General features: G+C 32.9%; 1 protein-coding gene across 6 annotated transcripts in view; it reads left to right on the plus strand.

Moving 5' to 3' along the window:
* Positions 1 to 18,039, plus strand: part of LOC123012005 (hemicentin-1-like) — a 182,806-nt gene that overhangs the window by 140,149 nt on the left and 24,618 nt on the right. For all 6 annotated transcript variants that reach the window (XR_006413180.1, XR_006413181.1, XR_006413182.1 and 3 more), the window contains 4 exons: positions 2,434 to 2,748; positions 2,943 to 3,088; positions 5,853 to 5,997; positions 9,965 to 10,095. Coding sequence is in view for 3 of the 6 variants with exons in the window: in XM_044409749.1 (XP_044265684.1) it covers positions 2,434 to 2,748; positions 2,943 to 3,088; positions 5,853 to 5,997; positions 9,965 to 10,095 (737 nt within the window). In the remaining 3 variants the exon portion in view is untranslated. The remainder of the gene's footprint in view (positions 1 to 2,433; positions 2,749 to 2,942; positions 3,089 to 5,852; positions 5,998 to 9,964; positions 10,096 to 18,039) is intronic.

The following is an 18,039-nucleotide window of genomic DNA, read 5'->3' on the forward strand; positions in this document are numbered from 1 at the left end:
AGCTATAAACAAAATTTAGATAAATATCATTGTTAGAACTCCCAATACTTCTAATGTGGGGTTTAACCAGCCGGAAGAGGCTGTATGTATTTGTTAAAACATAGGCAGTAGAAAACAATAACATAATATGTTGAGATACTCGTATGTCGTTAGTTTATATTTTCTCTTAGGGTTTTATACTTTTTGGTATGAGTCATGGATAATAATGTGTTAACAGGCACGATTCAAGTATAAAACATTTTAAAAGACAAATAAACAAAGATTCTAAAAATGGTAAAATATTTAAAAAAAACTGAAGTTGATGTTACTTTCGGTAAAACAGGAAATAACATTGATTGAGCATTTATCCCAAACAATAGATAACAATGAACTGTGCAGTTTTGTTCCAAGAAGTATTGTCACATCTTAAAAAAGAATGGAGTTATGGGTTTAGGGCGTTTATTATAATTCAGCCTGTATATCTTATTCAACGTCGACGTTTATTACCCCGTATTGCACAACTGCATCTAACATTAGGTACTTGTATCATCCATCTATCTATTTAAATGAAGCCTTGTAGTCACTCTCGAGTCCACAAGGACGTTCTGAATATTCTCGAAGAGAAATTACCCTCAACCCGCTCTTAAGTAATTTACGGGCAGTGATTTTTGGTAACTTTGTTTTATGCACATTTATTTTTCCGCTTTTTTGCTCTTCGCCTCGAGTAGTGTATAATTGGTGGAACAAAATTTTTATTAAAATAATGAAATATTCATAAAACTTGAAGTTGTCCAATATTTCACGCAACGCCATTGCTGACTTGAAATCCAAATAAATCGAGCCCTAATCCCGATAATTTAATATTTAAAGCTGTCGAGTATGAAGCCTCCCAAATTTATAAATAGTCGCCGAAGTTCGGTACAAAAGAGGTGAAAGAAACGGAACGATAAGAGCTGATGTCGAGGTTGCACAATACAAAACACAATGTTTATATTTAATCTGGGGTTATTTATCAGAATTACACACCGAAATGGCTCAACGTTGCCTGAGAAAGATAGACGGCCGAATTCGGAAAAATGAAAATGATTTCGAATCATTTCTCTCTGACATTATTTAAAATGTTACTGACGTGATTAATTACATAAAACGTAATTCGCCATAAATATGGGACTTGATACGGCACATGTCCGAGTTTAAGAATCGAATTTCTATTGGAAAAAACATTTCCTCTGTATAAAAATTTTCTGCCAAGAGCGTTACGCGTAATTGGATATTAATTTAGGAATCATTAATTAAGAAGATAAATGACCGGTTTAAGATATTAATTAAGTGAAGGGTGAGAATTTAAACGGTTCTTGCGTCTTCGGTGCTACTCGGCGTTAAAACACAAAAATTAAATTACTCTTAACTTCCTAAAAATGTTTGCGAGCATCAATTACTTGTTGTAAAAAATGAATGATGACTAACTTATCCGAATGTTAATGGTTTTCAATGCATAAAAAATTTAAGTTTTGTTCGCCGAATAAACGTGTTTTGAAAATGAGTAACAAAAATTGATAACAAATATAATCTCTGAGGGAAACTTTTCAAAATCAAGTACATTGTAAAAATATTAAGTCAAAATTAACGAAAGAAGCTAGAAATAGTATATTAAGCACCAAGAACGGTAACGTTCGTTGACATTTTTTGCGCGATTGGTTTTTGTTAGTTTTTTTAATAAAAATAATAATAATAAAATACTTTGGCGACGACTTTGAAAAAGAATAATAATAAAATACTTTGGCGACGACTTTGAATGCTCACCGACGAGTTTATCGTTAGAAACAATAAACAAAATACTTACCTAGGAGTTTGGGATAGCAACTTTCTTGAAAACAGACGTAGTAAACAATCAAATACGTAGAGTCTAATCGCGCAAAAAATTATTTCTTTACAGTAAAAAATAGTCATGAAGTATACTTTTGAGATCAAGTATTCACAGTATCTATAATTTACACCTTACTTAGTATGTTCTTTTTAACACATATACTTTTTTCACATCTGTCAAAAGTACCTACACATAACTCGTATTTTAAAAATTTTGAATTTAGTACTTTTAAAAAATCATAGAGCTCACGTAGCTTTCAATTGTAAAAAAATTTGGATGAAAGCATTTTTCTGATTTAAACTACCTACTCAAACCAAAGTAAATTTAATCTAACCGGAACGTGTTGCACTACCCTTTAACAAACAGCGCTGTTGTTGCAGTTTTATTTGTTTTTATAACACTATATTGCATATTTGACGGCGATAGCTGTACTCGTTTAGACTTTGTGTTTATTTAAAAGCTCTTATTAAATCCCACAAGAAAAATATCCCTCGTCACGTTTTTCCACATTCGTTCAATTAGGGTCACACGTTGGGAATCTGTGGTCTCCTCTCCGAAATTAATTGGACATTTCTTTCTTATTGCAGTTCCGCCGGAACAGCCCACGATCTTGGACAAGTGGGGCCGTCAGCTGAACGGCACTGTGGGACCACATGAAGAGGGCGATGACATAACTCTGACTTGTAGGACAGTCGGGGGGCATCCTCAGCCCACTGTGCGTTGGTTGGTAAACGCGGAAATGGTCGACGACCAGTCGGAACATAACGCAGGGGACGTCATCGAGAACAGACTAGTAAAGACTTCAATTTCAAGAAAGGATTTGGATGCTATCTTTACGTGTCAGGCTGTCAACACGGTTCTCACTGAGCCCAAAGTGGCCTCGGTCGTGCTGGATTTGCTACGTGAGTGATATTTAAAATCTCGACTGATTAAAAGAATAAAAATTTAATTAAGTCGTATCGATTCTTGTTCTCTTTCGGCTCGGAGAAAAATTATTGTGATTTGTCATGTCTAGAGACCGATAAATCTAGATTAATGCTGGAATAAAAAAGCATCTGTTTGTCAGAAAATCTCATTAGTTTTATTTCGATTCCAGTCAAGCCTTTAACGGTCCGAATCTTGAAAACGGTGAGTCCTTTAGTGGCCGACAAGCGCTATGAAGTCACCTGCGAGTCTGCAGGATCTCGTCCACCGGCAATCATCACCTGGTATAAAGGCAAACGCCCACTTCGCAAGTCAAAGGTAACAAAAAAAATTCAAATCCGTGACTTATCACACACCGTGCCAATTTATGCCTCAGTTAGATTAATTTTTCCCGGTCTCAAAGAACTTGAGCTAATATTTATTCAAGCAAATCCGCGCTGTTAAATATGCATTTTTTTTCCTTGCTTTACGTAATTTATTATTAAACGCCGCTTGTACAAAAGGAATTATTTCATCGTTCTTTAAGTTGATTTATGTTGCGGGTCATTCATTGTGTCTATAGATAGCAATCTCTTTCTTGTGAAAAGAGAATTAATTGGAAAAACTAACAAGGTTTCAGTGTTGGTCGGGGAGTTTCAAATTGAAAATGAATGTATTTCAATTTTAGGTTTTGTATTGCCAGTAAACACTGGATAATTAATGGCAACTAAAAATAAATTTTAATTAACTAGGGTTTTTCTTCTTACCGCAAGATTGTTTCGTGTCTGTTTTTCTTTCATCTTTTGTTCAAAGGGTTCTCGGAAAAGCAACCTAGCAATATGTAAAAAATTAATGTTTATTTTATTCGAATGTGAATTGCAAGACTAGATTAAAGCCATTTTGCAATACCAAGATCAAAGCGGACAGTTTTTGAACGTTTTGTGAAATTTTTCCATCCTCTCTTTAAAAACCGCAAAAGCAGATGTATAATAATTTTATATTGCTTTAGAAGTGGTAAAGCACAGTAGTTATAACCTGGTGCAACAAGGTAGTCCAGCGCATTACAATAATCCTAAATATTTATATCCCGAAAGCTATTTAACTACCTTTAATGCAGTTCGTTCGAATTGAACCGTTCCGCTGTATTAACCGTCTTGATTTGCATATAAAAGGCGTCATTTAATATCTGAGCTCATTTGTATCTTTATTAAAAAAGGTTCTTGCAAAAGAAAAAATTTTACATTGAGAGTTGTTAAGTGAGCCGAGAAATAACTTTTTTAACACAAACGCCAATGTTTTGATCGCTTTGCTGCCAAGTTTCGTTACAGCTGACGGGCCATTGAACAATATCCGATTCTTTTATCATTTAATGCGGAATCCTTTGTACAAATTGTGCATTTCGCTACAAAATATTGAGTGCTGGCAAAAAATTCTCCCTCCGGAGCTGTCAACGTAACATAATCGGCGTCATTTTTTTAAGGGAACTGCGAAATTCATTTTACATACATATCTGGATGGGCCTTTTGTGTTTTTAATTAAATTTGAGTTGTGTGCGCATAAATCAAGCCTTTGAAACAATTATTATGAAATACTGCTTCGGTAAAACTCTAATGTCGGCACGAGTGAGCCAACATTTAAATGTCAACGTTTATTCCGTTCGCAGAGCTTTTGTTGCGACACACTCAACATCCTCCGCGTCTGTTTTTAAAGATCTATTTGCTGATAAGGGCAGAATAAAACCAATTAGTTTTAAATGGTTGCGGTTTTTGCCTTTCTTTGTTAAGCTGCAATTGCTCGGAAGTCAAGATTGTTCTTCAGACTAATTGCATTCCATTTTTTTCATACCGAGCTTTTTACCACCAAATTACACCAATATCTTTAATTTTGCACGTACATTCCATTATTTTTTATAAAGGTTTTGCATCAAAATTGACCGTATAAAATTCTAGCAACATTCTGAATTAAAAACTAATTTACATAAAATGATAACTTTTACAAAAAATAAAATGCAATACAAAATACATACATATATTCTTATACATATTACGTAAATGCATATATGAAGTGTACTTTGTGTTGTAGCTTATTTTTGTAAAAGTAATCAATTGAAGTAAATCTTTTCACTGGCAGCTTTAAAACAAATAAATCAGTTTAGTTAAAGTTTGGTGATAGTGCTAAGATACAAAGGATTCAAGCTGTGAAAGTCCCCATTTCAGACCATTTTTTATTAAAACTAATTACAACGTCTACACTATTATTAAAGTTTGGTTTTGTATCTGCATCACAAAATATGCAGCATATCCATAAAAGCCGTTATCAGCTAAATTATTAGCCGGTCTTTATTACATCGCGTTATTATCTTGTGAATCGTATAAAACTTTTATTTGGAAAAACCAAATTTGCAACATTCTAAACGTGTGTACGTTTGCAAATTGCAATTTAACTGTGTAGTTAAAAGGATGTTTTTCATAAAAGTAATTTTTTTTTCATTGGCTTAATTTCTTTGAAAAAAATTGTTTTTTGATTAAACTTAATATGAATTTCAGAAGAGACATTATCCGATAATGGCTGCGTAGAACTTTATTAAACGGGGATTAAGCGTGCCCTAATATTAGGCCCCTGTCAATAATTGCCTCTAACAAATTTAATAATTATAATTTTAAGTGCGAACAAAGAAGGGAAAGAACAAAGTTGAGCATAATTGTTGTGATGACGTCAGGCGAAAGCTGTTAGCAATTACGCAATTTGAAGAGCTCGTTCTTTTGCGGTCGCATTCTCCAATAAAAATCTCCGAGTCTTGCAAAGTTTAATTGATCCGAGTTGTAAATGTGGAGTCTGATATACGACCGATGAAAAGCGTTATTCCATAAGTTGGAACGTTCATTTCGATTTTGGTCGATCGTAAATTTTGCCGTACGTCCAAACAAACTTTAGTTTTCCGTTGGCTGTTCATCATAACTTCTTATTTTAATATCTCGACTCTTACCGAAATCCCTGTGTAAAAGTAAACTTTTCATTTTGTACAGTTGCAAAGAATATTCAAATAATATAGCCTACTTTAAAATTTAAATTAATTGGTCTATAATTCCTCATTTATTTTCAGCAAGAAACGCGAGAAAATGTAACAATAAGTGAGTTAACTTTCATTCCGACGACCGAGGACGATGGAAAATCCATAACATGCAGAGCTGAAAATCCCAACGTCACAGGGCTCTTTCTCGAAACATCGTGGAAAATTGACGTCGTTTGTAAGTACACTTTTAAAGTATGAATAAAATTGGGTCGACAAAATTGTTACTGCCGGCAAAGTCGTTAAGACCTTTGTTTCCCACCTACATTCCCATTTGAGAAGTGTTTATACACAAATCAACACGCAAACAGTTTTTAATTTAATTAAATTATTTTTATTTTACTAAAAATTATCAGTAATGTTGTTTATAATGGGTGTTTATTTTAATTTGGCATCATAGTTGGCGGTGAAATGAGTGTGTTGTGAACGGACCACAATACGCTCGGCAAGGTGTCAAATGTCAGATTATCAACTTTCAATACGATGATTCATTTACAATCAAACTTTCATAGGTAGTTTTGACGCCAGATTTAAAAAAAACAGTCGCTATAACTCTTTTATTAAACTAAGTAACAAAAATGGTGGATGCGCCGGATTACTTATTCTACAAACTATTATGTAAATAGTTGTCTTTTTTTAAGAAATATATGTATTAATAGTCTCACAGGAACCAATAGAATGGTGAAGAAATGAAAGTAATTAGTTGTTGCTTTTTGCACCAAAACGTTGTAGACACAAATATTCAAATAATTGTTATAACTAAATATTTTTATCTTTAACTTTTTACTTTTTTTTTTACTTTGACTTTTTTCATGACATCTTTCAGGCGTGGAGTAAAAACTCTGTTTTTTTACTTAAGCGTTTTTACTTTTACCATGACATTTACCAATGGTGTCTCTTTCTTGTCTTTTACACTGCTTCAGCAGTTTCTGAAGAGGCACATTGTAAATTATCAGCATTCGACATTTTGCACAACCAACTGCACTAGTCATCCACTAGTGGATAACTAAAATTATTAAACATAATTTCATTGCAAAGCGTCTTGATTATTTTGTTCATTTACTAGTGGTATAGTAATGGTATAGTAAAAGTGGCAAAAAAGGCTCAGTTGAATTATTTACTTTACTGCGTTTGGCAAAATAACGTTCAGCTTCGCTACATAAACTATCACTTTTACTTCTAATAACATAATACACTCACCGGCATGAAATTCGATCCATACTTTATTTTCTCGAAAACGTTTTCGATTTTTTTTTGGTCAGTGAACTTTTAAACAGAAATAAGATATATTTCCAACTATTGTTAAAACCAACAAACAAAAAAATGAGCGAACGATAAAATTTTGAGGATTTTTTTAAAACTTTTTTCCAATCCTCTTTTATTGTGAAACCTATTTTAATGCCCTTTGTAATTATTCTTGTCATTTTTTGAGAAGCAAGTAATTTAGCCTTCTAAAAGTAGATATGATGCTAAATCCAACGGACGCGACTAGAGCAATTGCTCTAGTTCAAGATGGTAGATCGCAATATTACGTAGTTTGAGTTCTTGGAGTTTCGAGGTGCAAGGTGCAGAGAGCTGTAGAACGGTTTCGCGAAACTGGGGGCTACAATAGGACAGTTGGAGCAAGAAGAAAGCAATGTACCACAGCTCGATATGATCATTTTCTCACACTGCAAGTATTGATAAATAGGGACACAAGAGCTGTTCATGCTTGTAACTTGTTGGAAGAGGTAAGATGTGTGACAATAAGCGAAAGAACAGTAAGAAGAAGACTCAAAAAAAAGGATAGTTGCAAGGAGACCAGCAAATGGCCCCAAATTGACCAGAGAGCATCGAGTCGAGCGACTACGTTTTGCTCATGAACATGGGTGCTGCTGATTGGAGCCGAGATCTTTTCTCTGATAAGTCGAGGTTTGGTCTTCATTCTCCAGATAGACGACAAAGAGTTTGGCGACGATCCGGAGAAAGATTTGCACAGTGTCCCAAGGCTGAGTTTTGGAAGAGGCTCTATTATTGTCTGGGGTGGCATTAGTTTGGAAACTAGACAGAGGAACAATAACTTCTAATAGGTACATCAAAGATATTCTGAAACCCTATGTTGTGCCTTATGCACCATTTATTGGTAAAAATTTCATTTAAATGCACGGTAATGCACGTGCTCACACTGCTCACGTATGTACCTAGACGAGGTTGAAATCTAACGTATGAGATGGCCAGCGCCAAGCCCTGAATTAAATCCCATTGAACACATTTGGTACATGGTGGGAAGAAAGGTTCGACGTAGAGTTCCTGCTCCTGTTACTTTGAGAAGGCTAAGTGTAACAGTAATCCAAATTTGGAAAGAAATTGACCAAAGAGCGATTGAACATCTTATTGAAGAAATGACAAGAAGAATGGCAGCTGTAATTCGTGCAAGGGGAGGCAACATACAATTTTAAACTTAGTTTAAGTCTTAACTCTTTGTTAGGTGTTAATTCAAGATTTAATGTTTTTGTAAAATTTTGCATTTTTTTTATTATTGAAAAAATAAAAAAAACTGTTATTTAGTTTAAGCTGGTTTTTATTTACTTATACTTGTTTTAAAATGTGTAATTTAAAGTTCCCAAAAAATTGCTGACTTGTAGAACAACAATTAGTTGAGAAAAATTAAATAAAAATAATGGATCGAATTTAGTGTCCGTGAGTGTATATTGTTATTGCTTAAATTTATTTATCTTTTTAAATTTTTATGTAACAAGTTAGCAAAGATGTAATAAAGGTTTTATTTTTCCTTTTTTTTTGTTATTCTCCTACAATACACATAGCTTTAAAGAAGAAAACAATAATATTTATTTCTTATTATGTAAATACAAAAATGGTGCTCTTAATTCTTGATCATGAGTTTCTGGAATGAGTGCGTAGCACGAACTGTTTATTTTTTTCTCTTCAATAAATTCCCAAAAAAGAAATTACACTTTTTAATTAAAAAAAAATTGACATTATTTCAAGTTTTTTCATCCGTATAAACCCTTATTTGTTTAAAATTATAGTACATTACATACCGAGGTGGAAGGTACCACTGTTCGGATTCATGTAGGTTTTATCGGTGAAGCGGACAATTCATTTTGCATGCATTGGTTACTGAATGTAGACTTAAATCACAGTAAATTGTCAGTTATCGCAGTCTGAACTAAAAGTCAGCCGAACAATCAACAACTTAGTTAGAATAGCATTGCAGCATGCTCGCCGCTAAACTGTTCGACTTTACGTTTTTTTTTTATTTGATATTACAGCGATGGAAAGACATTAATTATTTTATAAACTCAAGTTTAATAATAGTACTCCTAAAAAATAATCATGTTGATTAATAACTCTACTACACCAGTGCGCCAGTGGATTTGCGCCGCGGTTAGCAATAAGCCGAAATGAAGCAACGACCACCAAGGTTTGTATACTATTTTATTTAAAATTATTTTTCTTAAAGAACAGAAAGCCAATAATAAGTATTTATCAAAGTTTGAAAAACATATGACAGTTATCAATTTTTTCCTTGGGATGGCCATTTTCCAACCTGAACTGTATATTTCGTATCAATTGTTAAACGAAGTTTAAATGTCATACTTTCCAACTTTTTACATAACAAGGTAATTTGATTATTACGTTGTGATCGTGAATAAAATTTGTTATTTCGTTCTTTGCTAACTAAAGCTTTGATTTATTGTTTCTGAATCTTTTCTCGTAAGTCTATAGTAATTTTTTTGGGGCTTAGCTACAACTTATTAATGAGCTTTGGAGGAAGGTTTTTAATCAATGAAATCTATTGCAAACTAAGTACTACAACCGAAGTTTTACTAATATTGCTGCAAACAGAAGAGATTCACTAGATGTCTTTGAATCGTTAGTTTTTAAGTTCTAAGACGCAGCAAATTACTTCAGAACTAAATTAGTTTTTCTCAACAATGACTTAGTTGCAAACAAGCTTTTTTATTGGATTAAGTAATCCCTGGAGTTGGTCGGGGGGGTCGGCCTTTTCTTAGAATCTGTTCATTTTCTTGGTCTATTGTTTATGAATCTGAGTCAGAACACACAACAGTCTATCAATGATTTATATATCTCTGGGAGCAGCAGTTTTTGCTGTCAGACTTGACAATGGCGTATTGTTTCAGACCCCCCGCAAGTGTCGCTCCATTTGGGGAGCACGCTTAATGCTGATGACATCAAGGAAGGCGACGACGTCTACTTCGAGTGTCGAGTTACTGCCAACCCCCAGTGGAGGAAACTTACTTGGCTGCACGACGTAAGTCAAAAAAATATCACAATATTTGAATTAACCATTCACATTTGAAAATAACTAGCGGCAACAATCGCATTATTTTTTCATTATTACTAACAATAATACATAACACACTTTTAGTGATTGGATATTTTATGTGTAGATCCAATTTTATGTTCACATTGTACAAATACAAACATTTATTACATTTGCAAAACCTTTAAAAACGTGTTTTCAAATATAATCAGCAGCATTGAAATAATGATCCTAAAATGTGCAAAAAATAATAATTTTTTTGTGAGAGAAGTTTTAAATTTCGATTATAACAACAGATTGAAGCGAACGTGTTATCATGACAATGGAAGCAATACAGTACCATTTTTTGCTTTTTACTAAATAAAGAAAAGTTTACAACAGTAACAATAAATCATTACTGAAACGGCTATCGTAAGTAATTTATTTTCGATATAAAATGACAATGCCGGAAAATCTGTTTTAATAAAGTTTCAAACGCTAGCTTTTAAAAATAAAACTTTTTATTTGGGAAACTAAATAGGAAGTTTGATCAGAAAAGCAATAATTATGACAAGGCTTCAATATAAAGGTTTGCGGCTTACCTCGTCGCTGGATGTTCTCTTTGAACTCGAAAATTTAATAAAGAGCATCTGTTAGGTCCCGCATTTTTAATAAAATCAAAATCAATATTCGTTACGTACTCGTATGTTATAAAAATTCTGCTTATCAAAGCAAATTACTCCTAAAACGCTATATATCTCGAGACTAACAAGAAGGAACACAAGCTATAAAAATAACGGAAACTATGTTGTAAGCTGTTTTAAAACGTCAGGAGCATCTGATGTCAATATGTTTCATCTTCGACCTTTCGACTGTTAAATCGCAAGTCGGGCCTGAAGCCTTTCCTCACTTCAAAAACTGACGGAACCGTCGATACGAGTTTGCGGTTGCAATATGACAACGAACATCTGCACGTAGATTATTTCAGAGCGAAAATACGTATTTTGATGCTTTCGCTATTGGATCAATCACAAAAAGGATACCTATTATCCGATGTTTTCCCTGACTTCAGAATTTATACTATAATATAGATTATTATTTCGGAAGTCTACAAAATATTTAAAAAGTCTAATTTTGAGCATCACATGCAGAGCTCTAAATTTTTACGAGATTTATATCGCTTGGAGAGACTTATCATAAATTGTTAATACTCGTAATTTGGGTAGAGAAATAATTTGTTTTTCGAGAAGTTGTCTCTTCCGGAAAATATTAAAGGCAATATTTTCTTTAGATACTTTAGATACAGGTATATTAAGACAACTTTGATTATTAAATTTTTAAATGTATACAGTTTGGATAATGCTTTAAGCACCGATATACCTAAGACTTTTATTTATTTATTAATGTGCGGATGAATCATAAATTAAAAATTATTCACTCTCTTAGAAAAGGGGGTTACACGGGGAGTACACGTTTAGACAAAAATGGAAACATGAAATTTGAAAGATATATATTTTAGAGGGTGTAGAAGTGCACCAAGACCAAGATTTTTTGTAAATGAGTTTTTAAACGAAGACATAAACATAAAAGTGTAGTAAATTTTTTTTCCAAAATTAGGTTCTAAAGGTGTGAAACAGAATGTACATGATTAAACAAAGACAGAAACATGAAATTTAGACGATATGTTTCTTAGAGAATTCAGAAGTGCATTAATGAAGGACTTTTCAAAAACTACGAACTCTTAACAAAATGAAATAGGATGCAAACGTTTAAACAAAATCAAGATCATGAAATTTAGAACTTCAAGGGTGTAGAAGTGCGCTAAGAAGACACTTTCTGAAAATCAACCTTTAATGGAGTGAAATGGGGTGTAAACGTTTGTAACGTTTGAAAACACGTTCATCTCCCTAAAAATCGGCTATATACTTTCGCGATAGTTTGAGCTGGCGAACCAAATATAAACAGATTTCCTTCACTTTCTCTCTTTGAAATTAACAAAAGTTTATATTGAAAATTTACGTGGACGAAGCTACGGGTATACAGCTTGATAAATATTTTTGAATAATTTCACTTCTGAGAGTTTGTAATTTTTATTTTTTATTTTTTATTTTTTTTGAAGTCAAATAACAAATTGACCAAAATTAAGCAACGGGACACCCCACTCATCACCTGTTATCCATAAACAAAGCCCGTGCGAAGAATGGGACTATAGCTGAATCCCATACAAAGCATGGGTATCCAGTTCTACAGAATACGTGTATAGAATTGTTTGTGAAATATTAAATAAGGACTACATCCTCTGAAAGGGGTACATCTTTTAATGAATTTTTTTCAATATTGTAGATAAAATTACAAAATTTGGTACAACTGATAATCTTTATACACCCAAATTCCAAGACAAAATGGCAAAAATACTAGGGGGGTAAAAAAAAAAAGGTAAAAGTACCCTAACTGTTTTGGCTGTTGGTTCTTGCCACTTTCAGTCACAGAATTCTAAATTTCATAGTTTTTCACAAAAAATAAGTCTCTTGTGTTTTTTCGATACAACTTACCATTTTTGAGTAAAATCAGTTTACCATATGTGTTACAGACCATAAAATAAAAATTAAAAATTAAATTTGTTTTACCGTTTAAGACGCCCGTTATTAAAAATTTCGATAACTGATCATGGAATTCGTTCAGGTGTTTAAAGGTTATCAGCTGCACCAACTTTTATAATTTTGTCTATTCTACAATAGTGAAAAAAACCCATTTCTTTCAGAGGGTGTAGCTCGCTTACATAAAATTTTTTGGTACATGTTCATAGGAAACTTTTGTCTTAAAATTGAATATTTTATCACCTGTAACAATAAAAACGGAACACCCTGATTGGAAGAAAATAATAACATGTAGTATTTTCATTTCCCCCGCTGGATCATAGCATTTTAAAGCTTATAAAAAGTAAACTATTTCTTAATCCCAAAAAGCTTTAGTGTTCTCAGTGTATGTGAGTAAAGTGGAGTCTATGCAGATTCTTCCATCTTGGTAGAAACCAAGAGCTGATTTCAGTATTTTTGGAAGATCTTTAATTTAGTTTTTTTTGTTTTAAAGCATTTATTTTTGTCTTTTTAATATAGTTAATAAAATTTAATGAAAACTAATAGAAAATTCTATTTCTTTCATATATTTTAAAAATATATACTTATTCAAGTTCACTGTGATTTAATCAAAGATAAGTTTGAACTTTTTGGCAGTAATGAAGATGAGTAGGGTTTGTAATTTGTATGTCAACTTCTCTAATGTGAAGATGGTTAAGTGTTTGAAGGAAGGTCGATACAATTGATGGGTCTCATGTCAAATTATATTTTGGTTAAGATCTAATCTTAATTACACTCTTAAAAAATTGGAAGATGCGCTTGACTTGCATAAAGTTGCCCGAAATGAGTTGAATGGCACAAATGAAACACCTCTTTGAAAATGTTGTGTGAAAAATTTGAGAAATAAGGGGACATTTGTTGGTACAATAGTTTCGTTCTTCTCATTGCAGAACTTTCACCAAAATTACAATTCACTTACATCGTTTATCGTTTATGTGTATATCTGTCGAGCATTGTAAAACATTTTTATATTTTTAGGGCTTGGGTGATAACTGATAAGAGACTTACCACGAGGGTAAGAGTGTTATGGAGTGGGTGTAGGGACAAGAAAGTTAATTAAATTTGGTTCCAATCTAAGAGTTTTTCTGGCTTGCAGGAAGTGAAAACTTAAATTGTAGTTGCAATTATTTAAATTTTGTGTGGCAAAACAACACCGCCTCGTTTTATCATATCAATAACCACATCAAAATCTATTATTAAACAAGACGAATAAGAGCAATACGTAAATATAACACTGCAACTACAATAACTACAATTCGTTTATTTGTTATACATTATTTGCACGTATTTGTCGAGGATACAAGGAAAATTATTTGCTGACTCATTTTTTCATTTTGGTGACCGTAGATAAAACAATGTATGATACACGTTCATAACGCATTATTAATAATCTTAGCGATTACACAACTCGGCTACGCCTCGCTTTGCTAATTTCGCATGCATTTGTTAATAATGCTCTTATCTCACTTGTATCGTAAACAACTATTAAGTTTTTATTTTTTGTCTAATTTATCTAGTTCAGGTAAAAAAAATCTTTTATTTCACCGATCTTAGCCAATTCAAATATTTTATACTATAATATACGCCTTTTTTCATCCAATACGTGCTACAACATCGCCAAAATATTAAATAAGCAGACACTTTTATCGAATTTGCTTCATGTATTCGAGCTTCGAACCAGTTTATGAAAATAAAAAATTGACATTTTTATCAAATTCGTTTACACTTTTCACCCTAACTGAATAAATTTATACGAGTAGTGTGCTATTTTCACACACGTTACATTGTCAGCTGATAATTGTTTCAACCAGTTTTACAATTAATTCTCCAGTTTTTTGCTTCCAATTTACGTTGCCTTATTTTGGTTTTTAAAGCAGCTTTTTTAATCCATGTATAAATTGCTAAAGCAAAAATACGGATCAAGGGTTTAAAAATTATAATTCAGGGAATTTATGAATTTTCAACTTGACATTTTGTTTACATTTTTATTCGAGTTTTCGAGAGTTTTCATCTCAACGAATTAATGTTTTCAACCTTCCGATGGATACTAAATATATACCATATTTTGACGAAAATCAAGTATTGAAAATTGGTTCGTATGTTTGTTGTAATCCTCCGTGTATGTAATTTTCTAATCCATTTAAATTCAGTGATGCTCACCTCTAGAATAAAAAAGTTAAAGGGAACTACTAAAAGATAAACAAAGTATATAAACTTAAATTATAAAATTGGGTACGTATGTAGCATATATTCGTGGCGCTTATGTAGATATCGATTGCCGGAGGAGTAAACATGTTTCGCGATTATCTCTCACTGAACAAGCATATGCGTTATACGAAAGCACCGCAGGGCGCTTCAAGACAAACAAGCGCACAACAAAGCATCACATCCAATGGGATAGGACGACAAACAACGGTAAGATTAGTCCGTTTTTCCAATGAACAACCGATTTGGGCGATATTTCCATTTTTATCATTAACAGTCATTAATCCCCACGGATTCGACGAGTCTATTTCTTTCATGGGTGAAAAAAGCTCTGATTTTCAATTAAACAGAGTGCATAGGGTCCATTAGAATAATTCAGTGTTCCTCGCTTCTAATGGAGCATTTCAATTTCATATTCCCGCTTTAAAATATAAATCTACGAATTTATATTCGTGCTTTATGTTCTACAAAAATTAATAGGCCATTTTTCTTTCCGGAAAATCAAATAAAAATCATTACGTCGGCCAGGTCAGGGCTTTCTCGATTATCGGGTTTAGTGTATAACGCGAGGGTTATGAGCTGGCACAGAATCGATAGTCATAGATTGATAAAGAAGAGATGGGAAATTTAATGAGCTATGAACGAACAGAAGGAACGAATGATCCAGAAAGATGATGTCCCTCGCTGCGAGACAATGACAGGTTCGATGACAATTGCAAAAATCTTTGTAGGCAACACCAAACAGTAGAGCCAAGAATGCTTTAGATTTACCAAACTTGCTGCAGTAAACTTCGTTTGCCAATTAGTCAGCAGTCTGATTTAACAACAACTAAACTTTCCTAATTACCTTGCAATAGTTAAACTGTGTAATTTTTTTCATCTCAAAGTAACCCGACCAATTACTGTGAAATGACAAAGTTTGGTAATTAGCATTGGCGAGATTGGCCAGGATTTTTTAATGAGTTGGGACAACGGGATTGACCGCCAGCTGCATGTCGATGGTTTAATTTGTCGGCAGAAAAATGGGATAATTAAGCTAGAGGTGGTGGAAAACTTTTTCCTTCCAAAACTCCATAACACGAGAAAGTTTTAAGTAATTTTTCTGAAATTTTATACCCGTGGGATTTGTTGTAATGGTGTTTTTTTTTAATATGTAATAGTCGTATGCCCTTTGCTCTAATCGCATTTTAACGGCTATTTGAAAGAGGTGAGCTTCTTATAAACTCTGCATTTTGTTAATTATTGCCGCAGAGAACGAAACAAAGTATAAAGAAATTTGAGCAAATAAAAGCTACGCCTCGGAGCTCCATTCAAATTAAGTAAACGACTCTGAACTGTTTACAAGAAAAGAAATACAAAAATCATACGGATATTAAAAGTGGTAGGTACTATTACGGTGTAAGATTGATTTCAGGAAGTTTGCATTTTTTCTTTCAGTTTTCATTTAATAAATTACCCATCGGCTTCTTTAAAACTGTTTTCTTTTATTAATATTGATGACCCTATTTACTGGGAAAATTTGCCGAGCTTCTTTCTTAAACCCTCTTCGTTCCTTGTTTTAACGGAACTGACAAAAACTCATTATGCCACAATTATGTTTTGCTGGATTTTTAGCTCTTCAAGCAGATGAGATCATTACCCATTAGGATAAAATAGACATTTTTCGTGGAAATTTAATTATTTTAATAGCTCAGATTTTTTCTAATTTTATTGAAAACACACTTTGGAGTAAAATCTGCTTCACATTGACAGGACAATCAACGTAATGGAAGCCGCTATTTAACCAAAGCTTCTATAGGTATATTACCTTTAGATGAGTCTTTCGAAGTTAATTGTCAATACTTAAGGGGTTTCACATGCAAATCTAGAAAATGAAATTGTTTTGTTAATTGTTCCTTCATACTTCTTTTTGTTAAGCTCTCATTACGATTTTAATATTATTATTCTGCTTTGATTAAATTTACGATTTTACAGTGAAACTATTTGTTTTCTGTCCCGGAATATATGTCTGAAACCAAAAAGCTGTTATTCTTCATTCCAGCAATCAGAAGTTTACCGAAGCTTCTGCGGAAGGAGGGCTCAAAATAAATTTTTATATCGTCATTTAATGGCGTTTGTGGCAAACTTGAAGACTTTCGTTAAATTAAAAATAATGAAGAAAGGTTTCATTAAGCATTTACTGCAAAGCTGTAAAACTTGTTTAGTGCAATGAAAGAGAAGTTTAGTTGGTGTGGTGGAATGGCGTTTAGTGGCTGTTGGCAACTAATCCGAGCTACCAAAGTAATTTTTTATTCTTCTCATTGTCGGCAAGTTTTACAGTTTTGCGATAATTGGATAATTAAACTCTTATTACTTTTGCACAAACTTCCAACTTGCGAAGTTAAACTTTAAAAAATTCTCTCCATGTTAAAGTGTAAATAAACCCTTTCAATGTATGCGGGAATGCATTTAACGTTACAGATCTATTCACAAAACTTTGAGTCAATAGAAGGTTTTGCCGACAAAGAGAGTGTCAACTTTACAACTTGTTGACAGAACGAGACCCACATTTATTTTACTTTTTATGCCGCATTCCGTCGCTTCTACCGATTTGAATCACCCGACCGACAGTTTGAAAATTTAAACTAAAATTTTAATTGTTTCAATTTTTAAAATAAGTAAGTGTGAGAAAAAATTGGACAATGAAAAATTCATAACCTCTTAAAACTTTACTACTTACTTTAAAATATGCCCAACCCCCAGCCTCTGTTCTAAAATTTAAGATCCGTAAAACTTTTAGTTAAGTTACTGCGTTAAAAATTTATTGCTAGATCGGTGAAATCTCCTGCTTTAATGAATGGAAAACTGCAATCGGTTGATGGGTGAGGAGCAACTGAACAACCCTCAGTATCGACAAATGTTATCTCTTTTTTGTTGGAGTGATACCTGGTGAAAGGAATAAAAATTATTGTTTTGATGATTGCTGCTTGCTGTCCATTGAAACAATTTTAAAATAATTACATCTGACAAAATTTAACGTTTAAACGAAGGGCTTAAATTTATAACTACACAAATGGAAAATAAGAACTAATTTTCCTTATTAATAAACAAAATTTAATAAGTAAGTACACAT

Source organism: Tribolium madens, unplaced genomic scaffold (genome assembly GCF_015345945.1).
Source record: "Tribolium madens isolate multiple individuals breed KSU strain unplaced genomic scaffold, Tmad_KSU_1.1 Scaffold_91;HRSCAF=231;Tcas5.2_LG7, whole genome shotgun sequence".
NCBI classification, from domain to species: domain Eukaryota; kingdom Metazoa; phylum Arthropoda; class Insecta; order Coleoptera; family Tenebrionidae; genus Tribolium; species Tribolium madens.